Source organism: Lonchura striata, chromosome 2, assembly GCF_050655825.1.
Source record: "Lonchura striata isolate lonStrDom1 chromosome 2, ASM5065582v1, whole genome shotgun sequence".
NCBI classification, from domain to species: Eukaryota; Metazoa; Chordata; class Aves; order Passeriformes; family Estrildidae; genus Lonchura; species Lonchura striata.
In genome coordinates this window covers 96,357,905-96,385,088 of record NC_140704.1, presented here as the reverse complement: position 1 = coordinate 96,385,088, position 27,184 = coordinate 96,357,905, and the positions used below count along the sequence as shown (strand labels likewise).

At 38.3% G+C, this 27,184-nt stretch overlaps 1 protein-coding gene across 10 annotated transcripts; it reads right to left on the bottom strand.

Moving 5' to 3' along the window:
* Positions 1-493: 493 nt before the first annotated feature.
* On the bottom strand, positions 494-26,674 carry EXOC3 (exocyst complex component 3). 10 transcript variants are annotated; one of them, XM_085571796.1, is made up of 14 exons: positions 26,539-26,674; positions 24,517-24,621; positions 23,664-23,848; positions 19,726-19,945; positions 17,359-18,040; positions 12,810-12,927; positions 10,245-10,370; positions 8,607-8,707; positions 8,005-8,115; positions 6,553-6,703; positions 5,705-5,827; positions 3,234-3,395; positions 1,937-2,064; positions 494-1,469 (listed from the first exon to the last, which is right to left on the bottom strand). In XM_085571796.1, the coding sequence occupies exons 3-14, from the start codon at positions 23,805-23,807 to the stop codon at positions 1,298-1,300; spliced, it is 2,238 nt and encodes a 745-aa protein (XP_085427922.1). In that variant the 5' UTR covers positions 23,808-23,848; positions 24,517-24,621; positions 26,539-26,674; the 3' UTR covers positions 494-1,297. The 10 variants fall into 10 exon arrangements, with proteins under 10 accessions (XP_085427922.1, XP_021384389.2, XP_085427921.1 ...); XM_021528714.3 differs by having other exon boundaries at positions 26,567-26,674; XM_085571795.1 differs by having other exon boundaries at positions 24,517-24,618; positions 26,567-26,674.
* Positions 26,675-27,184: the final 510 nt, after the last annotated feature.

Below are 27,184 nucleotides of genomic sequence, written 5' to 3'. Positions count from 1 at the left end.
GCTGAACACAACCCTCTGAAAACCAGTCAAATTCCTCTCCCTGCACCTACAACTTCTATGCAGAGTTTACTGTCCCTAAGAACCTCCTGTGCTAAAACCCCTCAAGCACAGAGATACCAGGATGAAGCTCTACTGAACCATCTCGGGACACACTGTCCCTGTCCCTGCAGAAAGTCACAATCTCAGATCCATCCTCTATCCAAACTGCTGGCCCTGTACATACCGCTTCCAGAGTACTGATGAGCTGGGGACGGCTGGAATGGCACAAGGCCTGGGTGGCCACAGGCCAAAGGCGTCAGGCACACAAACTCCAGAAAGCTGAATTAAAACAATGTAGGTATGCGTCTTCCTCATGCTTACTTCTGACAGCTCTGGTCAGGTACTAAGAGATAATGCCTTAAATGTGTCCTCCATCAAGGAATTTTGAATCCATAATCGTCTAGTACTATTTTATACTTAATCTGAAAATACTGTAGAAATAAAACCCAGTATCTTGTGTTTTCAGAAAACTATGAAATCCAATTTTTATTCACACTTAGAACAACAAAAAAGATTTACATGCTCTGTAAATCTACAAGGATGCAAAGAATCATAGCTGAACATAGGAATGATTTAACATTTTATTGAACTGGTGTGCTTTATGTGCTGTTTTTAGTGAATCAGTGAAAAAAAATTGTACCTTATGTCTTTATTTATTTATTCAACCTATAATCAAATTGCACTGTAGCAATTTCATTCAGTCCTTTATGTCAGCAAACTGATTTCATAATTAAGTTTTCTGCAATAAACTATTTTACACCAAAGTAAGTACATACACAAAATATAACGTGAAAGTGGATTGACATTAACGCTGAATGCAGTGCCATATAAAGACAGTTCTAAAGCAGTCTGCTTAGGTATTGTAAGTGATGTATGTTAGTATATCCAGCACTAATACAGCTCTGCAGGTCTTGGTATAAATATCTTTATATAGCATTGCAGCGCACTGTGCAAACATATTCCACAAGAAAAATGTATTTGCTGACAGCAAAACCAGCTGTGACAAACAGGTCAGTAAAAAAAAACCAAAAACAAAAAACAACCATGCCATTAAAAGCTTTGCTCTTCAAACATGACCTTTAATTCTTCTTTCAGGTATCTTGCATTTCCTTCCGTCCAAGTCTTCAGAAAGAACTATGCCTAGCAAGTATCAATGTATACAGAACTTCACTCAAAATAGCACTGCCAAATTTGCCCACAAATATTTCAAACCTGTTGATCCCAGAGCAGTAATGACACACAAACACAGAGTTGTCAATTACTTCAGAAGTTTTGGCACAGTGAGAGTAGGAACTGTAATTTCCTTAAAAATTGGCACGTAGTTTGGATTTGGTTGGCTTGGACCTTGATCCAAAGTTTCAATGATAGTCTGCTTCATATCTCTGCTGGCATCACCTCTCACTGTCAGCAAAGCTGCAATGTGGTCATCCCTGCCAAATAAAAAGGGTAAAACTGGCATTAGGAGGCTTCGCACAAGAAAGATTTTGTCAAAGACAGCACTTAATTGGCAATCCTTTCACTCAGTTTCAGGTACTTTTTTATTCTTAACGAGATCTCTACTCACTCAGAACTGGCTTTTCCTGCTCAATATAAAGCACCATTTTGGCTGCTTTTAGGACTCTAAAACCTATTTTATCCTCCTAACACACAGAGCTGAAGTATTTTTAGTATTCCCCTGCAGTACTTAAGTAGTTGTAACTTCTAGTCCAGCTCATGTACATTGTAGATTAGCATTACTTTCTTTTTATTATTAATTACTACAAGAAAGTGGTTACATTCTAAAATATGAAAAATATGAACACATTTACAGACTGTTTTAAATTTCAGAATTTGCCCAAACCTCTAGGAAATTATGTTGTTATCTTTCTATATATTAAATCTGAGGGCAGAGAATTACCTGATATCTGGGTATTTACTGACTAAAGTTGAAACTTCCAGATAGAGTAGTGAAGGATCAGTCAGCTTGATAACCTCGGCAATGGCTTCAATGATGTCACAGAGTCCTTCAGTGTCCTCTCCAGAGCCCTGCAAAAGTAAACAAAAAATATTAAAAATGTCCCAAAACAATAGCAGTACTCCTCAAACCTACAAATAATCCTTTAATTAATATTTTGTCTGACAATGCCCTTGAATTTCCCAAAAAGCTGAATTTTCAGACATTTAAAAAAACAAGTATTTGTAAATTGTCACCGTAATCCTTTTCTCTCCCTGTTTTCCATTCAGAGACTTATGCTGAGAATATCAGTGAAGAAAGTAGTGTCCTACAAACAATATGTTGTATTTATCCACATGGTGATAAATTCCAGTCTTCAACTTTGGGAAATTATGAGCATAAATATTAGGAATAACTGACATAAAAGACAGATCTCTTCTGAAACATTACTTCAAAACTGGCCCTCTGTTACATTCCTTCAAGTCATCTGGCCACCAAAGCAGCTTTCAGCAACTGGTTGATTGATCTGTATCTATTTAAACTCTGGATTATTTCAGTATTCTTATTCAAGGTCACCTGGTTCTGCCAATCAGGTATGGTTTGTTTCCTTTATTCTACAACCTCTTCCATCAACTATCCCAGTTTTTCAGGCTTTTATCTTTCTGCGCATTGTTTTTACAATCGGTCATCTGTTGCCCCCAAGAGCTTTCTGGAAGATCCCTGTTCCTTATGCAGTTAAAACTTTTACACCTGTCTTGTATGTTGATTTTCAAATACCTTTTTTTTAGCTTGTCTTTTCTATTTCTACTGGACTTTAAATGGGGTCAACATACTCATCTTATTGATCCAAATTAACACACTGCATGCTCCTTAGGTAATAAGTAATGGCATCTGTTTGATGCCAGATCAGCCTTTCTTCTGGCCAGGAAAAGAAAAGACAGATTTTTTTTTTTAATTGCTTTTTTCTTTCACTTACTACTATGAATTCCAGGTATCTATCTCTCAGAGGCCATTCAAATATTCAGCTGCAGAGAGCTGTATAAACACAAAGCACTAGAAACTGGTGCTCAGGAATTTTAGCAGCTGGCCTGAGTTTTCAGAATCTGCATCTGTGCCCCCCAGGTGGCATCTTTGATATTCCCAAGTCACTCAACATTTTGGAGACATGGAGATTTAACTCTAGCCATTTCCCCCAAGCAATAAACATACGTGGTTATTGTAAATTACCAGGATAACAGCACTACCCAAAGCAAATACTTACAGCTGCAAGCTTCTTAAACAAAAATCTGAACTGTTCTGCTTCTTTAATCATTCTTTCTGCACCTTCTTTTCTCTCTTCTGCATTCTTGAAAGATATACGTTTTAGCATGATTGCTCTGATGTATTCCACAACTACTCTCCGATGGGCCTCAAGAGTCATTGTCTGAAAGAGATGGAAAAGCTGGTGGGTTATGCCAGTGATACCTGCAGAAGTAGCCATTATTTTTAAGCTATGAACTGTGTATTTGCACTTAAACAGCAGTATACAATTTTTGCTAACACAGATTGAGGAGTTTTAGATTTTCACTGTTCTCACAGAAATGAAAATCTCTCCTTCCCTAACAATGAGCCAATCACAAGAAGCAACAAACCCAACATATCTTTAATAACATGTCTGAGTTTTTTGAGGAGCATCAAAGAACAATCCCTTTCTCAGATCTTCCTTGACTGATTTGCTGTTCTGCACTTATCTTTTTTATGGGAAATATCTACTGGTACCTGGATGGTATGAGTATCATGGTATTTGTGCAAGAGTAATACTGAGATTTGGAAATAAAGAACAAAACTAAAACTCCAAAACCTTCACATGCTTATTTTTCAACAAAAATGTAACCAGAGTTCTTAAATCCGACAAGTCCTCAGGTGTTTTTTCTTCCTCGTAAACATGGTGGCAAAGTTACTTATGATTAAGAAAAAGCTGGTGTAAGAGGTAGTCACAAACTATTTATTATGTTTTATTAGCAGTATGATCAAACTTTAGTTTCAAGTTGTTCTTGAAATATATTCTTCAGTCAAAATTTGAATAAAAGGTTTCAGCAAAGAGAGAAAAAGGAAGAAAAAAAGGGAGAAAACAGATTGCAAAGTACTGGAAGTCAAAAATACAATTTTAAGTTCTGCTCTCAAGAGTCTGCAGAAATACCAGAGTTAGGTGGTTGCTCAGGGACAGCTTCTCTTGTGTTGGTGGAATTGATGCCAGTTACACAAAGAAAAATGAACTCCACAGAACAGACTGTGGGGGGCTGACATGTATAGCCCATCTGGCTGGAGAGGAACTGAAGAACAGCTCCACTACAACTAGAACACTCCAGAAGAGCCAACAGGGAATGGTAGAGCATTCAATTTACACACAAGGAAAACAGTAAAGCAGAATGCCTTAAATGCCAATTTCCTCTGTTTCAGAACTCTGTCCTTCTCATTGGACTACAGTCTTCTTGGAGGTGCTCTGATCATGTGGCTTTTAAAAACTGTACTTTCAAAACAGGGTTATCCAAGAATATTTTAAAACCTGGAAAAATCCCATCACAAATCGGGGAAACAAAAGCATGGTCCAGCCCGTGCTAGAACATATGGCATCTTTCATGGGAGATTTTTTTTGTGCTGGGAGACAGTGGAAAAGTGGGTATGTTGAATGCCAAACAACCTGCTTGTAAGCTTCTTCCCCACAAGGTGGCAATAAATGCTACATATTGAAACATATGTGATTACAGAGATGGGTATTAACACCTCAAAAGCCATGCCAAGCACTCGTACCTCACAGTAATAAACTAAATCTGGAAAAGAAAGCTGTTCCATGGATATAGACTAATTCTGAGACTGACCTAACTCATTTTGTGCACTTTTTCTGGACCGAAAATACATTTACTTACATAATAAGGCCTCTAGGATCTGCAAATACTGAAGGTTAAAAGGTCATAGGAGAAACTCGGAGCGGTTCCCTTTATCACTTTGAGAATTAAGGTAAGAAAGAATAAGTGTATGATTTGGAGACTGTCTTTTAAGCCCTTCTAAGAGCTTCTTCAAAGACCTCACCTAAATACAGATCTTGCTGGCTTCTATTAGGTTCCTAAATGTTAGACAACCATTTAATCCTGTCTTATTACATGAACCTGACTTTAATCTTCCACATTATTGTACTTGTTTCTATAAATAGAGAAATTCAGATATCCTTTGACAGACCAGAGGAAAAAAAATCCTAACCTAGCACATTTACCGTTGTAAGAGAACTTTAAACATAAATATGCATTTGTTAACTCTTATGGCACACCAAATTCACTATGCTTCATTGTATATATTAAAACTAGGAATTACTTGATGTGCATTTGCAAAAAAAGTCATTACAGACCAGGAAAACTAGTTTCAGAAGAGCTAATTTTATCAGACTACAAACTTCTGAGAAGTGGCAAAAAATACAAACTGGTAAAAATATCTAGTAACATGCCAAGAAGTTTCTTGGACTAAATACTACAACTTAGATCTGTCTTTGACAATATTACATGCCTGTGAACAAAAAAAAAAAAAAAAAAAAAAGTAGATTCAGATTTCTGCAATATGATGATGAACATTTTTTCCTTTCCAGTAATGAATCAATTCCAATTTCTGCATTTCAGTTTTGAATTCCATGTGGTGTTCAGAAATTCCAAATCACCATGATGCTCAGAGTACATTAGCAAAGTATCACTATGTTGCACCTACCTTTTTGTAAGGCTTTTTAATTTTTGCAAAGTCATTGAAATAATCCTCTACAGTGACACAGATAGTCCCCACTGCATTAGATCCCATCAGCCACTTCTTTGTCATCAGCTCATTCAGATGGGGCTGAGAAGGTGACAAGATCAGAACAGGTTTTTGACAGTTTCATCAGATCAGTGCAGTTACTAAAACATGCGAGACAATTATAAGTGTTGTCAATTTCTAAACTATGCTTCTCCCACATCCTTCCTCATGTGAGCCACTCAAGGTATTTATATTAGTTCAAAGTTTTATTACAAATTCATCAAGTCCCAGAGCATCTCTCTTTACCATTTCCTGCTGTTTCTCTAATTGCCCTGTTTCCCTCCCCATACTCCCTATTTTTTAAAGTAGTAATTCTTTCCCTGAGGGATTCTATAGAAGAAGCTAGAATTCCTAAACATGGAAATCTACCACACAGAAAGGGGCCCACTGTTAGAATCAATTAAATATCTTAATTACAGGTGAACTGTACCTTCAATATTAATATTGCAGACAACTTAATATCAGCAGCAGTTTCCCAAATAATTCCTACAACTCAACAACATAAGACTAAGTACATCTGCTAGAAAATATTAATTATATACAAAGGACCTGACTTAAGTCATCCCATGAAACCTAATTAAGCAACCTTCCAGTCTCCTACAAACTATACCAGTGAAGAACAATACTCATGTTTCCTGACCCTTTGCTAGCCCATATATAAAAAATACATATTTTACATATTTAGCAAAAGGCTCTACATCTACTTCATTCTGAATTATTTTTTCTTTATAAATAATACTGGGTTTTTTTAGGAAACAATTTCTAACCTCTAAATCCATGAAGACTTCATCTAGCAGGCTAGAGCAGCCTTCTTTAGCAATGATGTCTAAAGTTGCATCCATGTTTGCATGACTGATTGACAAGGTGTCTTCCATGTCACTTTTCAAGTATTTTCTTTTCAGACTGATGATGGATTCTCTGTGACGGGGAAAAAACAAAAAGGGTTTTCGTCACCCACTGATGCACAACTTCACTACTATTAAATTTCTGGAGTACATACAGGACAGTTATTTTTACAAGGGAAAACAATGCCTGCTGCTTGCTTTGGAAGCCTTTATTTGTTCTCCAGCATGATTTTTGAGTGGTCAGTGTAGACTACATGTGTGTTGGTAGCAAATTGCTGATGATGAGTAGACCTGCAAGTGGCAGCAGATACAGATGAACAGGAAGTTGGACTGTTCATCACTGAAACACGAGCCACATTCTGATACTCTTCACAGAAGATCTGTCTTTTCTCCATTTCAGTTCACCTTGATCACACTGCTTGAAGGTGATCTGTGGGAGAAGAGGGCAGGACCCAGACAAACTAACTGAAATAACCTTTTCAAAATCTGGAAGCTGAAGATAAATGTTTATTCAGCAACTAAATTCTTGGGATAACACATGGTTTTTAATTGGTGAGGTGCCGCTCAGCCCCGGCTAGCTCTCCTGTGGGGCGAGTAGGGCAAGTGGAAGCACCCTCCGCTGTACCCGGCTGGGCTTTGGAGAGTGCTTTGTGGGTCCTGAGGTCGCTGCTGATTCCAACGGCGAGGAAATGAGAGGCACTTGTTGGGGGCAAAAATCCGATGTTTATTGAGGTCCTGGGGATCCAACAGCACCGGAGGGGGCCAGCCAACAAATGCAACTCGGGGGTGCTGGCAACATGTTACATAGGGAGAGGGAGGGGGCTGATCAGCCAGTGGGGAACAGACAGGAGTGACTCTGTGGGGATTGACATCTGGGGGATCCAGTGAGGGGGAGACAGGGCAGGGGTACCCGGACCTCATCCAATCACTCGGTGCCCTGGATGGAAGTTTCTAGAGGTAGGGGAAGGGGCACCGAGTGACAGACAAGGCACCTGGGAGGGGACAGGGAACTGACTTGGCATTTTCTAGGGAAACTGACACTTGGGGAAAGGCAGGAAAACTCAGGGAGAAACCAATACAGTATGGGGGTACACTGGAACAAACCATGACAGAATAAAGATGTAATAAAACATATAAAACCACAACTCCACAGTGAGGGGTAATGGCTTGGTTTGCCAAAGGCAAAAGCAATCACGATACCTGTGTCTCAAAACAGCACTACCTTTGAACTTGTTGCCTTTGTTTAGTTAGATAAGCTATCTTAACTGAAACCTACTTTGCATACAGAAGAGAAATTTCTGGGAAGAGGTGGTATTACAACTGAAATATCAATAGCTATTTTTCTCATAGTACTGCAAGAATGTGCAGACTTACTTGAAGGTTTGACAGTTGTTGATGACTGCAATCATGTACTGAACATAGCACTGAGGATACTGACGATTTTTAAGATGATCTTCTTTGTACAACTGTGCTTCATCTTTGTACCTGTAACACATACAAGAAAAGGCATGAAACAGACAAAAATCTGTCAGAACTCAAATACACCTATAGGACCAAATGCTTCATAAGGGTCTGTCAAGTATTTAGAAGTATTTTATAAAGAGTGTCTTGCTCATGTGATGTTTAGTCCTCCTGTTCTGGGCAAAATCCAACCAAGAAGGTGTTTTCTCCCTTTAGAGAAAGAGGTATAAATTTGAGATATGTAAGAAAGCAGAACTGACTCAAAAAATTAAGAGCCATTTGCAAACAGGAACTGAAAGTACCACTCACCAGCACAGAGGAACTTCTGCAGTGAAATTGGGGAAGGGAAGAAAGGAAGAAAAGGAAAGAGAAGAAAACCCTGGTTGGCATGAATGCGATAGGAGAAAGACAAAGCAAAAAAAGAAACACCCAAACAAAAAAACAAGTATTGGAACTGTAGGAATAAAGAGAGACTGAGGCAGGATAAAGCATTTGTATTTTAAACATTATGTTACCTGGTTAGAAATGAATTCATTTGCTGAAGACATAGAATGAGTACCTTTGTTTTCAAATCTTCATTTATCTGAGCAGCCACCTGAAGATTCTGCTCAAACATCTAAGACAAAAATAGTTTAATTATAAAGAGAGGCCTTTATCAGTGGTAAAACAAAGACAGAACTCCTATCTTGAAGTCCTGGAGACTCTCAATGAGCACTGGCTCTACAGATGCTTTTTGTCAGGTTTTTTTTTCCCCCCCAGACAAGCTCACTGACTAAACCAAGAGCCATTATTTTCACATGTGTAATTAATATATTACCAAGAACCATTATTTTCACAAGTGCAATTAATATACTACTGGCAACCATTAACACATGCTGCAGTGTTCTCCTGCTACTGAAAACAGCTGCATTTTTAATTCAGCAAAACAGTACTTAATCTCTTTAATTAAGCAGTGCTTTGGCTTTACAGTGTATCAAAGTTCTAGGGTCAGCTCCTGCAGTTAGTAATGAATAACACTACAACTCAAATTCCTTTGCTTCTCCCATATATGAAAGCAGAGAGCTCACAACAGTGAAGTAAATGACACTCTAAACTTTAGAAGCAGGTACAAGATCTAGGTGATTTACAGGCAACTGTGTTTGAGAAGAGGCAAACTAGAAAGAAAGGATACAAAGCCAGGTGGAAACATGAGCTGTTTCTATGCTAAGATGACTTTCACTGCTACATGCATCTAAGTACTGCAGTCCTTCTCAGCATGACACTAGAGCAAATAATCAGCCACCAGTTTCTTTGACATCACACACTTTCTGAAAATGATTAGATCAAGTAAACCTTGGCACTAATACAAATGTGAAGGCATGTAGCAAAAATCCTGGTATAAGGTGGGAAAAAAATACAGTGGGAAACAAATGCAGGAAGAAGAGATAATCTATCTTTCATTGAAGGTACCTAACACAATATTTGCAAAGAAAAATTAGAAAGTGAGCATAATAAGCTGACATTTTAATTGTTGATAAAGATCACTTTCAAAACTTTCCACTACCGACAACAGGGTGGTGCAGGTTTGGGTATTTTTTTTTTTTTTAAGGATCTTAGAAACAGCCTTATATTTTCTGGTTTTAAGTTGGACAGGCATTTATATTAACTGAAGTGGTCTTTAAAATGGTCTTTAAAACAGCAACAGTTTCAACATTCAATGGAACTTTTTATTCTATTATTAAGGTGTTTTTATATAATGAATAATTTATAGTAACAAATACATGCCTAACTACGTCAGCACCATATTAACAAACAGCACTGTATTAACAAAAACTGTTCTAATAAGTCACATATCATCTGGTGGGCTTATACTACAGCTTTTCATCAAGAGACTTAAGTAAAAGCAGCTCACTAAATACAGGTATCAACTAAAAATGGGTTTCTAATCTACACATTAAAAGAACTATTTCTTTAAGCATTGAAGTAAAAAACGTTAACAAAAGCCTTCAAAGAAACAATCCTTTCAACTAACAGCTCTATAGGGAAAAAAAACTCTCAATATACTTCAAAAGACACAGAAACAATAGTATTCTAGAAAGTTTGGCTTCCCTCCATTCCTCCAAATCCATGTACTGCTTCTGTTGATTTTCTAGAATAAACAAGTTGTCTTATACCTGAAAAACAATAGCTGGGAGTGTAGTCTGATAGTATCCATCTTGATCTGCTTCTGGTTCAGTTTCTTTTATCCAGTCTTTTTTATCTGTCTCCAGTGCTTTTCGCAGCCAGCCAATGATGTTAGACTTCATTTAATAAAGCAACCAAGAGAAAGAAAATATTTAATTTAACACAACAAAACCCTCTGCTACAATATCTAGAATAGCAGTCATTTCCATAATGAAGAGTGGCATAGTAACAGATAATGCTGACCACTCTTGCCATTCCTACAAGATACAGGAACAGACAAATTAAAATTTGCATTGACAAATAATAAGGTTAGTACTGGAACACAAGTGGTGTAATTTGAAGCTTCAGCACATTTTGGAGGGGGAATGCTCCTAACACAAAACTCAGATCAGTTTGTCAGAATCAACATGTTTACTAATTTTGGAAGATTTTATTAAGGCTCAGGCTTTAGGTTACAAACTGAATTTTTCCCCAGCTGAAAAAATAAGAGCAATACTTAATGTAGGAAAAATAGCACATATCTGCATGTACTTCCTTTTACACCTAGGTTTTAGGAAACTGGTGCTTGTTACTGCTGGGGACAAAATTCCGGGATTAGATTAAATGGGTTGTGTTCCTTGGAACACAAGTGCTGCAGAACACAGCAACGGATACAATGGCTGGCTCTCCTCCCATCTGCCCAGCATATTGTACAGCACACAGACATGAAGAACAACTGGGTTTAGAAGGAAATTAAACCAGTTTTCTACACGACACAGACCACAAACCTATTCACAAGAGTAAAGACCAGCATGTTTGCTAAATATGTAATGGGATTCTCCGATTTCTGTCTTGCTTGGGTTGATGATTTCTTCCGATTTTCTGCTTGGTTCACATTTGCTTAAAACCTGTAGTAATATAAATGTTTGTATCTCTCTCCAACACGTTACAGGTGTATCACTGTGTCCTACCATACAAAATTACACATTACCAGTAGGCACAAACAAAAAGGTCATAAAAATCCATATGGTACCCTCTTCAATTGTGTGAAATAAGGCACTACCTTTCTTCCTTATTAGCATGGAATTACTCTAATGAGATATGACCTGCATGACTTAATCTTGCTATGACACAGCAGCCCTAGGGACTTTTTCCACCTTGAGATCAGCATTTACAAGGAATTTTTTGAGGCTGAGGTGATTGGAAAAATAATATGCTAGAAGTCTGTTAGAATCTATTAGGATTTTATTTCTCATAATGTTTTTGTTGATGTTAACTTCAGTATTTACCTTGATAGTCCCAATTACTTGTACTTTGCCATACAGAGCTAGTTACATTGTTTAAAACCACTTTTAAACAACATCAAAAGAAATAAGGTAGAAGTGAAACAAATAGGCAGTTTCAGTATTTTCTGCCTTAAAAGAAAAATACAGCTGAAAATCAAAACCAGCAAAAAGAAAGCCACTCTGTTTAACAGAGTAGCAACTTTGTTTTATTTATAATCTATAAATAAAATTAAGCAACATTCTATACATAGTATTTTTCAGTAAGTAAGGAAAGAAATCTAAAAAAACCCAATATAGGTGTATTTTTTCATGATAAGTGAGGACAAAATTAATTCAAAGGCATTTTCTGAGTCAAGGCAAAAGTAGCTTGAGGAAACAAACCAATGTGCTTTTTGTCCCAAAGGTGAGTACAGAAAAATAAACTTGTATAAAAGTCCTAATAAAGCTAATAGGAAACAGAGCCCCTAGTGACAACTTCCTTGAGCCATTACAAGGTTGGTTCATATTACTGTGATGAGTATAAAGTCCAAGTAGTTGCTGTTGCTGGACATGTTTTAGTAGCTGACACATCCAAAGAAGCACAAGTATTTCCCTCCTCTGCTTGGCAGAGCTTCAAAAGTTAGGAGAAGTAGGAATTAATTGAACAATTTGAGAACAGCAAGTCCAAAGCTACAACTACCCAAAAATTCACTCTTGGAGGCAATTAGTGGATCTGACAATCACATAATGCTTGCTTTGCCATGAAGTTCACCACGAAGTTTCTAGGGACTCTTAGGATAACAAAGAAGCAGCACCTTTATACTTAAGATACACTTGAAATGGTATCTACAAAAGGAAATTATGCTCATGCAGTTAACAGGCGTTGAAAGGAAAAAGGCTGTTAAAAGAATCAAACTGGCAAACATGAACATCCTGATTACCTTGAAAAGATCACATCTGTATCAAATGTTGATGTAGCTACTATGGGGACCAAACTGCCTAGTGTCTTTTTAAGTGCAAACATACCAGCACTATGGATTTAGGCATATGAAGACTGGAATGCCTTCATTTCTAATAAATTATGAATAGTCTGTAAAGCATAACTACTTCTTGAAATGTCATGATTTACATATATAAAATCATCTGATTATGACTTTATAAAGGAACTCACACATAGGATATGAACATTTTCATAAAAGTTATGGTGTTGGATTCACATTTGTCACAGTTTTCTCTGATGGAGGAGCAGGACTGAGGTACTAATGAAGATATAAACTCATCTGAATGTGCCTTTGCACTGTTATTACTCACAGTGAGTGTTGACATATACTTGCTGAGAAGCTGGTCTATCACATTTTGTGAAATCAGAGCATCCAGCAAATTTACATCCACTTCAGGAGACAGTTCTGAATTTCCCATCATCTCTGCACTGAATAAAAAAAAAGAAAAAAGAATAAAACAATTCAGATTAATAAAGAAAAATGAGATTAAAAGTTAAAAACTAAAAACTATGCAACTTCTTCTGTATGTTCGCTGTAAAGGGCAATTTTCCAATACCTACACATTTCAAAAAGTTTTTAATAGCAAGTGCAACAATAAATGCATTTACAAGAAATGTAAATAAAATTATATGAATGAAAGAACAGAATGTAAAAGTTACAGCCCAGGATACAATAAAAAGTATCATAGACATTTAAATATACAACATTTTCAGGCATTCCTTACTTTTATGTACAAGAAGTAATGATTACTTGAAACAAAATAAAAGCCAACTGTTTCAGCCTGTGGGCTCTTTGTAGGGGACATTTTTATGTATCTTTTAAATCTCAGAGGTGATGACAGACAATTTATACATTTTTGAATTTTAGAACAATAAAGATCAGTGACAAGTATGAATTACTGTCCTCAGATCCTCAAAAGAGCTTCTGTTTTGGTACTTGTGCCACATCCATGTAAAAATTAAAATATATTAAAAGAAAAGCTATTTAGGCTTCCTATCTTGATAAAGAATATAGCTAATCTAAGAGGAAGAAGCATCTTCCAAGACAAATCAAATTTATACTTCATGGGTACTGTACAAGAGCAATTGCTTGCAAAGAAAAGTTCTTGATTCTGTAAGATTTAAAAGAAACTAAAGCAAAATATTTTGCCAAGGATTATACAAAATTACTACTTTACAGTGGTATTTTGCATCTATATAAGATCATAAAATGACAGGATTGTGTAATCAAAAAATCCCCAAAGCTATGCTAAAGCACAACGTAGCAAGAACTCTTAATATTTCATGCTCCAAAAAAATCAATAAGTCAAACCCACACTCTTCAGAGAGTGCTTTATTAACAGCTGATGGAAATATATTAAATCATAATATCATAAATTGTTTCACATTCCATTTATAGTATGCTTTTCAGAAGCAAACCACAAATTCTGTATTTGCAGAGGCTACTATAAAACAAATGGTAACTTAAATTCCTAAACAAATGTCCAGTTTGTATAGTTCTGCAAACTGAAGTTGTTCTCTGGGTACACACAGGGAGTCAGCACAGTATTGCTTCCACTTCCTGGAAAAAATAAATCTCAAAGCACTGAAAATGCCACTAACAACTTAAATACCAAAATTCTTGTATTTGAAATCATAAAAACTACTGTGACTGAACCTCCTACACTAATAGCATCTTCTTGGCTTGTAAGAAAAGAGGATGAAATTATTTTAAGTGGCTCAGTCTATTCAGAAAACTGAATTCCATTCTGTTGCTTTTTACAGAAAGAACACACATAATAGCAGGACCTGCTCTAGGTTGATTTAGAGGAAACGTGAGAAGCTGTTTATGGCACTATGCCATGTTAGAAATTATTTCTAGCCACATTATACATCATTATTCCTGTTCACAAGGCCACAGAGACATAAACCTTTTCTCAAAGCACATTACCTGAAACCCCAAAACAAGGACCAAAAGCTTTAGCCCACAACAAAATGATTCTTCCTATACACAATTTCTCTTTCCTGTTTGTCACAACCAAGTGTCCAGGGGAAAAGAAGCAACAGACAACCCTCTTCCAAGTGGCACAAGACTTCTAAGTGTTGGGAAGTTATTTACCCTCAACAAGAAGTTAATACAATTATATTTGAAATTTCAACTTGATTATAATTTGGAAAATAGCATTTTAGAAAGCATCTATTCTGCCACCAATGCTGCTCTATCTGGTGAATAGATATACTGGCCTCAGAGACAGCATCAGCTGTATATATATATATATATATGTATATATATAGTAGTATTCCTTCTGTTCCTTAAAGTGAACATTGTTGACACTGTAGCAATCCTGGTGATCTCATAGCTGTTTTGTCAACACTTGATCAGTATCTCATAAAATGATGCTATGAATATGAGCATCAGGATCTTACAAGCCTTATAATTTTCCTCAACCACAGATCGGAGTCCTGGTCTCAGCCCAGCACAGATTTAATAATAAGAGTACGCTTCCAAAACTGTCATTGACAAAACATGGAAGAGAAACCCACCTAGCACAATAAAACTCCCACTCAAATATTAAAGGCTATTATTCCACATGTAACATCACTTAATTTCTGAGCTGTGAGTTGAGCATATTTCTGAAAACAGCTTTCATGCAGACATGCTCTGATAAAGAAACCCCCATGATTCTTCTGTAACTCCTATGTTGCAAATACTGAAAAAAAAAAGTTGTGCATGACTATATGAATTCATTACATGGGAAAGAACCTCAATGCTTCTTTTCAATCAGTACTCTCTCATTTGGTTTTGAAGTGCAGCTTCAATATGCAAATACAATAGAAATGCATATTTTCCCTCTATTATTCAGAGTTTTCATGATGCCAGATAGTCCGTTCTCCTTCCTAGTTTATTATAGGGATCCCTATAGAGAATTGTTTATTGTATTGTTAAAATATGTCCAGCAACTGTGATTTGATAAGCTCTGCAAATGTCCCTGCTGAGAACTTTACTTTCCCACTCAAAAACCTCAGCTGATTTCTTCTCCCAATGTGCATTACCAATACACAGTGGCTAATTCTCATAGAATCACAGAAAATGGTTTGGGTTGGACCTTAAAGACCATCTAGTTCCAACCTGCCTGCCATGAGCATGCATACTACCCCTAGGCCAGGTGGCCTTAACACTTCCAGAGATGGGGCATTCACAACTTCTCTAGGAAACTTTTTCCAGTAATTATCATCCTACTTATACAGGAATACAATTCCTGTACTGCCCTCTTGGGCTTTTTTTTTTTAGAGAAGAGAGATAGTCAAAGCCTTAATTTTTCCCTTCAAGGTATTTCCTATAATTTCCATCCCACTTGTTATGCAGATATGCAGGGAGAAGAGCATTCTCAGATATCCTGTAGTGTGAAAGAAAGGGAAACTCCTCTCAGTTTCCCTTTCTCCACAAGGCTCAGCCCCCAGGTGCTACAAGCCACATGACTTGCTTTAGCAAGATTTGTTTGCTTTGTAAATAGACGTAACACTGGGTTTGCTCCCTCCCTTTGCCCTTCCAGTGATGGAACACACAGATGTAGAGCTTTAGTTCTGAATTGTCTAACTCAGTACCAATCTACGCTGCTTTCTGGGGGAAGGCAGAAGGGTAATTTTAAGACCAAGAATTGCCTTACTGGAACAAAAGCCCCAGGACACAAATGAAGAGCCTGGGAGATTTATGCCAAGGTCATACATTAGAAGGACTCACATCTCTGATTTTCATTCACTGTAGTTATTCCTCTGGCCTTCATAAGAAGAAAAGGCCAATTAACTCAGCTGCTTATTAGTGGCTGCATCTTTCTTATACCCTGCATGGGTATCAAAGTATGCACAATTGAGTGTTCCTGATTCTTCCTTGCGGGAAAAAGCCAGGAGGATGTAGCAGTTTAGAGTAACACATAGAGTGCTGAACACAAACCTCAAAGCTGGTTATGAAAACTCTCCAGAACAGAATTATCTCCCACCTGTGAGTTTTATGGTACTATGCTGTAAACCCACCAAATGTCTAAACTTGTTGCATTAGTGATACTGAACAATTGAAGACATCAAAAGTACACAGAGCACAGAACCTGGGTCAGTGCCAGCTATTCAGAACAGGATTACAGTCATGAGCCATAGAAAGGCTAGCAGCACTTCTACCAAACAAATCAGTCGCTCTAGTAACTACATGCCAGCAAAAACAAAACAGTTGCCATCTGAGCTGTTTCTACCTGGAAAATGAAAAAGAAAAGCAACAAACCCTCCACAATGCTTAAGTAACACAAATAAATCAGACAAGTCAAATAAAATAAACGTAGAGACTATCATAGAAAACAACCTGTAAGTAGAAATTTTTCTAAATAAACAAATCATCACACAGTTTTGAGAGAAACCGTAAAGGAAGTTACTACATTCTTTCCATTTAACAGTAATGAGGCAACTGAAGCAGTCCCACCCCCAGTAGAAGAGAACAATAGAAAGTTAATAATCATACAGATCTTCCGGGGCCGTGGCCATAACAAACATTCTGTTTCACAAACGAGCTCTCAGTCTCTTGTTCTTCCCAATACTTCACCAAATTGGAACACAAATAAGAGGTGACTGTAGCTTCATGCAGGTCTTTAACTGCATCAAAATTTTAAGCAACTCAAAATTATAAATTATAAAATACAAACAAGTTTTAAGGAGCAATTTCCAGGAAGCAAAATGTGTAATGAATAGTAAAGAACTTGACAGTTTGATATTATGTTTTTTCTGTTTTACCTCTGTATGTTAATAGACATGCAAATACTAGCCAAACTGTGTTTTGCATGTCTCCTCTTTGCATTCTTCCTCCTGTTCCTAACAGAAAGGATAAGGGGGCCTTACCTAGTGTATGTATTCAAAACCCAGCTTAGAAGGCTAACAATCTCATTCGCTTCCAGATCCTCTGCAGCAAGTTCTTGCATTCGGGTGGCCAAAGCCTGATGGTACATGTTTAGCAACCTGTTGAAAATGTCATAATGTGGAGGAAAGCATTGATCCAGTAGGGTCTTGGCCACAAGCAGGTCATCAAGGACGTATTTACGGATGATTTCGAGATGCCGCACAAGCCACATTTTGTCAGATTCCCTGGTGTCTGCCTGAGTGCCTTCAATCCGCGTGCTCACAGTTCTCTCCAAAATATTGAACATTTTTTCTTTCCACTTCTTTGGTCTGCCAGGAGGTATGAATCCAGTCTGTTTTTTCCTGTCTAACATGCGCCTGTCAATTTTCTCCTCCCTCTCAATTATCCTTACAACAGAGACAAGTAAAGTTGGATCTCGACGGACTGTAACAAGAGATCTTTGAACCACCATCCAAAGCTGCTTTGCTAATTCCTCAGACAGTTTCTGCATATCCCCAAAGTATGTGTGGATGAGGTTCATGTCATGTGTGTTTTTGCTGTCCATGCGATATTGTTCATACATCAAGTCATCACGAGAACACTCCAAATCCATCAGTTTCCGGTGAGCCTGCAGAAGTTCCCCTCGCTCAATCAGGTCGTGGGTCTCCCTGACTATCTCTGGAACTGAAAGGCAGGCAAAGAAGAAAAATCACAAAGAGTACAACACTGCTAACAAAATACAATTAATACAAGACAATAATAGTACTAGAAAAAAAGCTAGAGAATGGCTGTAGTAATTATTTTTAAATATTTTGAAGGAAATAATTTTGAAATATTCAAAAAATGTTAGTAAATGTTATGTATCTTTACACATTATTAACTACAATACTACATTTTGATCAGCATCTAAGCAAAAATCATAGTGCCAATACAATTTTCTCTTTCCCTCCTGATGCCAAAGAATAAATAAAAGAATCCTGGAAAGTCTACTATAAACAAACAACAACGCTGGCCTTCTTATACATTAAACTTGCCTGACTAAAAGTCGCTCATTTCGTTGAAAGTGAGGCTGCATAAATGCAACAAATGCTAAGTTTTACCTCCGTCTTGAACAGTGCTTGCCTGCTTTAAGGCACAAATGAAGGATACGGATAATTGCCCATGCTGCTAAAATATTTAGAAGATCTTTTGTCTATTATTTTTCAATATTTGAGGAATCCTACAGAGGAAGATTAGGATCCTGTGGGGGAATAACTGAAAAATCTCATCAGAAAAATTTGTCACTGCAAAAAAGGCAGCTAATGATAAAACTGGCAGCTCACAAAAAGTTCTAATGATTGTGTGTAACAGTCTTTTCAATCATGATAAAACCCACTTTGTTTATAAAACATCTGATCATCTCCCAGCAAAACAACTATACTGTTTAAAAGCTCCAGGGGGAGATGCTTCATACTAAAAACCTCTCAGAAAGCCTCAAAAGGTTTATTGTTTCAGTTGTGTTCATCTGTGTAAAACGAAACAACACCCCCAAAAAACTCCACATTGGAACATGCATAATTTTGCTGTTCCTTGTTTTTAATTGCTAGACATTGCATGCAAACACTTTTAAGTTGCACACTGTATCTGATACTGTAGAGGTTAGGTACATACAGAGAGTAAACTTATCAACCTGGTATGGCTGGGAAGCAATTTTGCTCTATAGGTACACTTTGTGTATTAGTATCAGAAGATAAAAGGAGAGAATATAGTGTTTAAATAAAATCAAATTAGTCTGACAGGCTTAGTCCCTGTTACATGGGTAAGACACTTAAAATTATTTATAAGTAGAGAAGTCCTGGCAATGAATGCACCATGGTCACAGCTACACAAAGTGACACAGGTAATCACATTATCTTTACAGTATCCGTTTTATTACATTATTCTTATTTCATTTTTCAAACCCTCACAGACGTACAGTGTTGCAAAATGTTTTTGCCTCCTAAAATAATTTCATACTATTTGTACCCAAAAGGCTCACTGTAGATGTCCAGCTCAGGTGCCAACACACCAGAAACTTCACAAATAGTCTTTCTGTATTTGTTGCTTCCATATTTCAGTCTTTTATACTAGACATGTTATCCCAGCTACTGATTGCTTGCAAGAAATTTCTGAGTTGAGTGTGATGGCCATACTAGAAGTTCCTACAGCACAACTTATATTAAATGTTTACCAGTTACTTCCCTGTATATGATGCATAGGTAATTTTTCCTTAATTCTTCGTTTCCAGTGAAGTTTAAAGCTCTCAGCATTACTTGACAACCTTACAGCTGTTAGCACCATATGAAAGTGTTTTCATTATGTGGTGAATTAGATAAAGAACAGTAGATTACCTGAAAATATATTCTTGAGATTTTCTACAGCAGCTGCCAGTTGGCTGTGTTGCACTACAGCATCCTTAACATCCTTGAGGTTTTCTATAGTGTTGATGCTCTGTCTCCAGTCCTTATTGACATCTATCAAAGACTGCTGAATGTCCTTCACATCATTCAGTGCATTGTGCAGTTGGCTTAAACCTGTTCGTACTCCATCTAACTGTGACTGTATTGCTGCCTTAAATATAAAAATACAAAGAAGGAACCCATATTAATCTTCATAAGTTTCATACTTTCAACATTACTCAAGATTTAATTTTCATTCCTGTATCTAACATTTTCAGCAGAAAAAAAAAAGCAAATACTATAATTGACTAGAAGTGTGAAAGCTTGTGTGTGCACAATGTTGTGTGTGCCCACATACCATTTTTTTGAAGTTCTGAAGCTGTATCTAGTTTTGAAGGACCTAGATACAATTAGCCCATGCACAAACTAACATAGGAGCTTAGGGAGATGAACTGTAAACTTTGTAATCTATACTAAACCAGGATCAAAGGAATGAGACTTCTCTGCATTTCCTTCATAAATTAATTTCAAAGGGGGATATCAAAGAAAGTTGATGTTTCATCAGAATGTTTGGTATGTACGGATTCTCAGAAGCATTTTACTAATGCAATTACATTTTTACTCTCAATAGAAAATGTTCTAAAAAAGCCCAAATTTAATTCTGAAATGTTCTTAAAAAAACTCCAAAAGTTCCTGGAGGCAAAAGAAGCCCCTAAAGCAATTCAGTCAAAACAAACAACAAAACCCCAAACAGAATATAATTTTCACACTGTGAAACATCAATGACCAGACCAACAATACAACTGCTAGATTATCTTGGCATAAAGACAAGTTATTAATATGGATGTCTTGTGACAAGTGACACTTGAAATAATGACTCTTCAAGGAGGCTGTTAGGCCCGAATATCATTCAGGTGTCCAGACACCATACAGAAAATGCATTATAGTGCATATCTGAGTGAAAGAAATCAGATCACATCCACAGCACATTTTTTAGACACATAGTTTTAAAAAGATGCGATGAAGGTGAAATCAGGGGAGTGAAAAATGCAACTAGAAAAAACAGGCTTCAAAGGACAAGCAAGCTACCAGTGAAAATTCAGCTGTATAACTCGGGAACTTGAGGCAACCAGTAAAGAAAATGAGGCATTAATCGTTTTGCTAAGCTCAAAACATATTCTTTTTTTTTGCCAGACTTTTAAGGCCCAAAAGCTTGGATAATTGTTGAACTTGTTGTCAGATATTAGAAGCCAAAAAGGAAATCCTGGTAACTGCAAACAACATTTACTGTGTTTTAAATGTACTGGGAAAGTGCCAGAAAAAATGCAGTGATTTTTAAACAAATATTATTTATGCACTTTCAAATTATGACATGCTGATTTTATTGATAAAAATGTATTTTCCTGGCAGACTCAGCACAATTAAGCAGTAGTAAGGCATTTTTATACAGTTTCTATCTATAGAACTGCTGCATTAACACATTTTTCCTCTACAGGAACTGAGATAATTAGGATACTCAAACACAATCTTCTGCAGCTGACCATAAAGTATTTTAAAAATCATACGATCATTAAATGTTCAATACTTCTGCTTTGATATTTTTTTCTGAGGCAGATATTCCAAGTATTACATATTCAAATTTTTGCCTATTTATCTTTGTCACTAACTTTATAATGTTGACCTGAAACAGTCAGGGATCTCAGTCTCTGACACAAACGGACATGGAAAATTCTAAAAACAGACATCCATCCATGATCAGTTTGTCTTCAAATAGTTAGCTGGGGCCAGGGGATGAGGTGATGGCGCAGGGAACAAAGCATGTCCCAGCCTAGCATTGTAGATTTTGTTTCCTAGAATGCATATTCATCTTTGATTGAACAGAGCATCGCTGTATTAAAGAAACAAAAACAAAATTAAGCCATCCCGGGAAAAGGGCTCAAAACTTCTCTCAGAATCCTGGCTTCATGTTGAAGCCAGGTCTCCCCATGGTTCAAATCCACAATTGCACAGCAGCTTAGAATCAAAAGGGAGAGGATTCATGCATGGTTATATTCTGGAACATCCACAACCTAGAAACTTCCCTAGGATATGTGTATTTATACAGAGTTTCTTCACAGTGAAGAAGTTCTTCCATAGATTAAAAGCACATACAAAATTGGCTGCCAACAGTTACAATTTTACAGGCTCTGGAAAAGATTTCAAGCAGCTCTTCTACATTCTGACTACAGAAACCAAAAGCACCAGTCTACAATACTACCTGGTGCTCTCCCACATATTCTTTCAGAGTTCTACTACTGCACCCCAAAAGCACTGCTTCACTGAGTGCCATCAGTCTTGTATACAAAACTGATAAGTTTGATATGTTTCAAAGAAGATTTTCCTCTAAGAATTTATGTTACACAGGAAGAAATGCAGTGAGGGATATAAGAAATGGACATAGATAAATATACGGGAGAGGATTTGGAGACGATGTTTAGATTCACCTGAAGAAAATGATGACAAAGATGGCAGCATATCTAGTCAGAAAGAAGCACCTAACATGTTCACACTGAAATATTTCTCATGTGTTTATTCACTCAGATGAAGCAGTAATCAATTCAATCTGAGAAGTCAGCAACTCCTCTGTCTGATAATCCCGATGTCTGTCTCCCCATCTTTCACACCACACACAGATACAGTTGAAATCCACAGCAAAAGTATTTCCTACATCCTCTCTGTGCTCCCATCCATTAGAGAAATTCTCATGGGAAAGTCAGCATTGCTGTCCATTGCATCACTAACTAGCACATTTTTCAGGAATGCATCCTGAGTGGATTAAGGGATATTGAACTTCTTTTTGGAACAGGTATTTCCGACCACCTATGGGTGACTGAACTAACTTAAGGCAAACAATAGGGAAAATAGCTATCAAGTGGATTTACAAGACTTATGAAGTTTAGTCAAGACTGTCTGTAGAAGCAGCCAGGCAAATGACTGTGCTCATATATTATAAATAGATCACAGTAACTAAACAGCTGATCCATTATTAATAGACTCTATATGCTTCCTAACTTAAATCTGAAAAGCCCAGTCCAAGTCATCAGAAAAATTTCTGTTTCTATGCTACAAAAATCAACATGTAATTTGCTATATATAAATAGCACATTATATATAAATATAAAAATTTTTCACTGTGAAAGAAAACCAGTTTTCTTCTACTTCATACAGACTGCCACAAAGGAAGAGCTATTAAATAGCTGTAAGATAAACTAAGTGGAATATAAGATTAGATAAAGTGTATACCCGAGAAAATGTTTCCCAAAACACTTTTTTAAGACTAAACTCCACCTGCTTAATACAGTGGTTTAAAATAACTATTGGCAAATACCTGTGAAGGAAGAAAACAAGAAAGTCAGTCAGTGTGTGTGAATGTGCAGCCACTCACGTGTACACATGCGAAGGAGGAGCAAAATCATGGGGTCACTTCCACAAGAGACAAAAATGTGATATATTTTAGCTATCTTCCCTAAACCCATGTAAAAGTCAGAAGGGTAACTGACTGATCCTTTTTCAGATGCAATCATCAATTTTTTGTTACAAGTTCAGTATTCAGTCACTAAGAGAAGGCTTTGTTGGCTGACAGGCTACACAGCAGGGTAGCTGTGCATGAATAAACTGCAGACCTAAGAATACTTGAAATGCTTGAATGAAACATTAGTAAGATGTACAATGTCAGTTTGCATTACTTTCAGGACACAGATTTTCTGGTTTGGACACAAAGTAAAAACTGAAGTCCCTGGTTTAATACTATCCATCTGGCTGAAATGCAGATTCAAAAAAAAAAAAAAACAGAAAAAAAAAAAGTACACTCATGATACAGCACAGACACTCAGGTTTATCCAACTTTGTACCTTGAGTCGAGCTTCTACTGAAGCCTTCTTACGAGCTTCCCTTCTGCGATACTGTTCCACTTTATCCAGCTGATCAGGACGCTGAAGCATTCCTGCTACTCTCTGAACAGCTGTTGCAACTGCTTCCCTATCCGTTTCCTCCATGGCTGGTTAGGACCTCAGAATGCCTTCATTACTTAACAGGACTGAAAAGAAATAAAACATTTTTTAAAAACCCACCTTTTTTCATTTGATGGCTATGTGAAATTTCAAAGTTAACAACTGGAGAATTAACTTTGGTAATAAAAGCAGTGCAACTTGTCAGAAGCATCATTAAACTACATTCTAAAGAGAAGCAATTGGAATTCTACAAGAACTGCATTTAAAAATACTTAACTCAGTCTCATTAGTTCCCCTGCAGTGTTTTTGGTTGCTGTTTTTACATTTACTTTGATCTAGATTTGAATTAAAAATAAAAAAATACCACCAAAAAAACCCACCACCCCAAGACCACCAAATCTTCATGAAAAGAAGAGATTCTATTTAATCCAAGGGTAGGTTGGCCTATTAAAAGGGTAATAAGACAAGCATAATGAGATCTTGTAGAAAGTTCAAGCCGAAGTCCTAACTCATCCTGAACTACAATTGGGTGGACTTAAGAGAACCACAGCCCTCCTGAGCAATAGGTCAATTCTCCTACCAAAACTGGAGAGAAACATAAGCAGTGGAAGCTCCAAGCACAGAGACTTAATGATAGAGCACTTTCATTTAGGCTTCTGATAGGTAATTTTTTATTTTCTACTCTTGTTTTCAGTTCTCACAGTATCAGTCTAGTCCATCAGGGGTATAGGGAAAAATTATTCAAGTATTTCACCTCAGTCTCCAGCAGAATTTCTAGTGAAGTCAAGACTTGCAGGCAAACCAGTACGGGGAAGAGGTAACATCAAGGCACATCTGTTCTCTCAGACTTCATTAGCTACTAACAGAAAATAGGGAGGATCCCATCACCAAAGATGCAATACCATGGTGTCCAGAGACCTCAGAGGAATGTATCTGGAGCTCCTCATTGTTTCCAAATGATTTCCAATATTTTATGTCTTTAGCCTTGCAACCAAACAGAACATTTTAGGTCCTGCTGCCACAGCTAGAGATTATATTCTCTCATACCCATATTATTCCCTGAAATTCAATATCTGTTTTCAGAGCAGTCTGCATTCATAAACCCAGCACATCACTTAGTCTCAGCAGAATAGTGATCTAAAGAACCATGCAGAGTACGCTACAAAAACAAAGTGCTCTTTCTTTTTGCTGAAAGAGCAAAAGCAAGAAAACTCATGGGACAAGCAAAATTGATAAATGAAGGAAACATTGTGTGGGGGCACCCAAAAAACCCTAAGAAACAATCGAAGCAAAGAAAACTGCTCACAACACCTCACAGGCAAACTAACACTCCAGCCAGTCTCTGAATAATCACTACCCTGGAAACAAAACCCCCATAATATTTTATTGCTAAGTATGATATACAGTAGGGAATTTCCCTTTGGCCAGTTTGGGTCAGATGTCCCCACTGTGCCCTCTCAATCTCTGCCCACCCCCAGCCTACTTGAGGGGAGTGGAGGGCAGATGAGGAAAGAGAAAGCCTTCACACTGGTACAAGCCCCCTGCAGCCATAGCCAAACACCGCAGTGTGAGCAGCATTCCTTCTGCCACAAACCCAAAACACAGACTGTACGCACTGTTATAAAGAAAGTTAACTACATCCCAGCCAGACTCTGTAGAGCATTAGCAAAATTCCTAATTTTTTAATTTATCATGGCTAAAGAACATTCCAGGCAAGGCTTGCCCGTGAGCTCTGGAAGAGCCCAAGTCTATGTCTCAAGTTCTGTATCTCAAGTACCTTCAAGAATTACATACAAAAGTATGAACTTATTTCAGAGTTACTTCAACAGTGTAAACTCCTGTACTTCTTTACTACTGGCCTGGTTAAGTCAAACCATGTTTCATTTCTTACTCTTCATCTAAACATGCAAGATCTATTTCCACCACTTGTGCTTTGGAATGGATACTCCAGTTTCATTTGGCTCAATCCATTTCCAAGCTATAAGAGCTCTACCTAAAATTTAAAAAAATGATACTTTAAAAGTATGCATTTATTACAAAAATGGTATTCTGCAGCAGAGAGCTTTATCCTGAATTACTGCCCTTATTAAAAACTCTGAATACATCCCACAGAGTTACAACATCTTGAGTTCATACAGCCACTACCTAGGCACATCAAGGAGACCTCGTCAGCAGAATCAGAAGCCAGCACACTGTAACTAACACGCCGAGGCAGACAGGCTCTTGTAGAACCACCCAAAAGGAACAGCAAACTTTAGGAAGCCACGTCAATCTCTTACAGAAGCTGTGAGTCAAAACTACATACATCTCCAGCGCAAAATAGAGGCAGAAGTGAACAAAACTACGTCCCAAGCCGACTCAGGAAGGCTCCAGCTGCAATGGCACCCTTATCCTGGGGACTGCCGCTCCAGAGGCGAGCCAGCGGGGCTGACAGGCTCCCGGGGGAGGCCCTGCTCCCGCAGAGGAGCGCAGCGAGCCCTCCGAACAGAGCTCGGGGGAGGCAGCGGCGGCGGCCCCAGACCCGCCCGGCTCCTCCCTGGCAGCAGCGGCTCAGCTCCAATCACTCGCACCGACGCAGGTGCCCGTCCGTGCCGGGCAAAGGCCGGAGACCTGTCCGCGGGCACGCCGAGCTCCTTCGCCCTCCGCCGCGGCCCCGGGACAGGACCAACCTTCAGCACCCGCTATGCCCCCAAAACCCCGGGGGGCTCCCCGGATCGCCCCGGCCCATCCCGCCCCCCACCCCCTCGGCTTCCCACTGCCACACCGCGGTCCCTACCACCCGCGACAGCCCGGCAGGGGCTCACCGGCCGACAGCGGCGGGGACAGGGCGGGACGCGCGGCCGCCACTTACCGGGGCCGCGGCCGCCCCTGCTCGGGAGGCGCTGACAGCCCCCGGTGCGCCGGCGCACGCCCGGCCGCGCACGCGCACCGCGCTGCCGGCGCCGCCGCCTCCTCCCCCTCCTCTTCCTTTTTTTTTTTTTTTTTTAAATATAATTTTAGTGTCAAGGGGCGCAGTGTGTGCTACGGGGGCCTGGTTCAAAGTTTTTGAAAAAAACAAACAAACAAACAAAAAAAGCCAGTAAAAACTTCACGACTCCTGTGAGGTGTTAGAGCTTTGGGTTGGGGTGGTCGCCTGCTGCAGTGGGTGTCGTCTGGGGGAAAGAAAGGAAGCACACGGAGTGATTTCTTCACGGGATGAGTTGTTAAGGGTTGGAAAGGGCTGCCAGAGGGAGCTGGTGGAGTCACCGTCCCTGGAGGTGTTCAGGAAATGAGTGGATGTGGCTCCGTGCCATGGGCTGCCTGACACGGCGGTGTTGGGTCAGCCTGGGTGGACTCGGTGACCTCAGAGGTCTTTTCCATCCTGATTCTGTGATTCCGTAATGAAAATGGATAAGCCGGCCAAGCTGCACTTGACGCGGCGC

Bases quoted from the DNA above. Each gene is read 5' to 3' on its own strand.
- EXOC3 (XM_085571796.1), bottom strand. From the start codon at position 23,807: ATGGAGGAAACGGATAGGGAAGCAGTTGCAACAGCTGTTCAGAGAGTA. The intron at 6,704-8,004 runs GTAAGTCTGCAC...TCCCCGTCACAG, and splicing joins AACAACTGTCAAACCTTCAA to AGAATCCATCATCAGTCTGA. The intron at 1,470-1,936 runs GTAATTCTCTGC...TTTATTTGGCAG, and splicing joins AGTAAATACCCAGATATCAG to GGATGACCACATTGCAGCTT.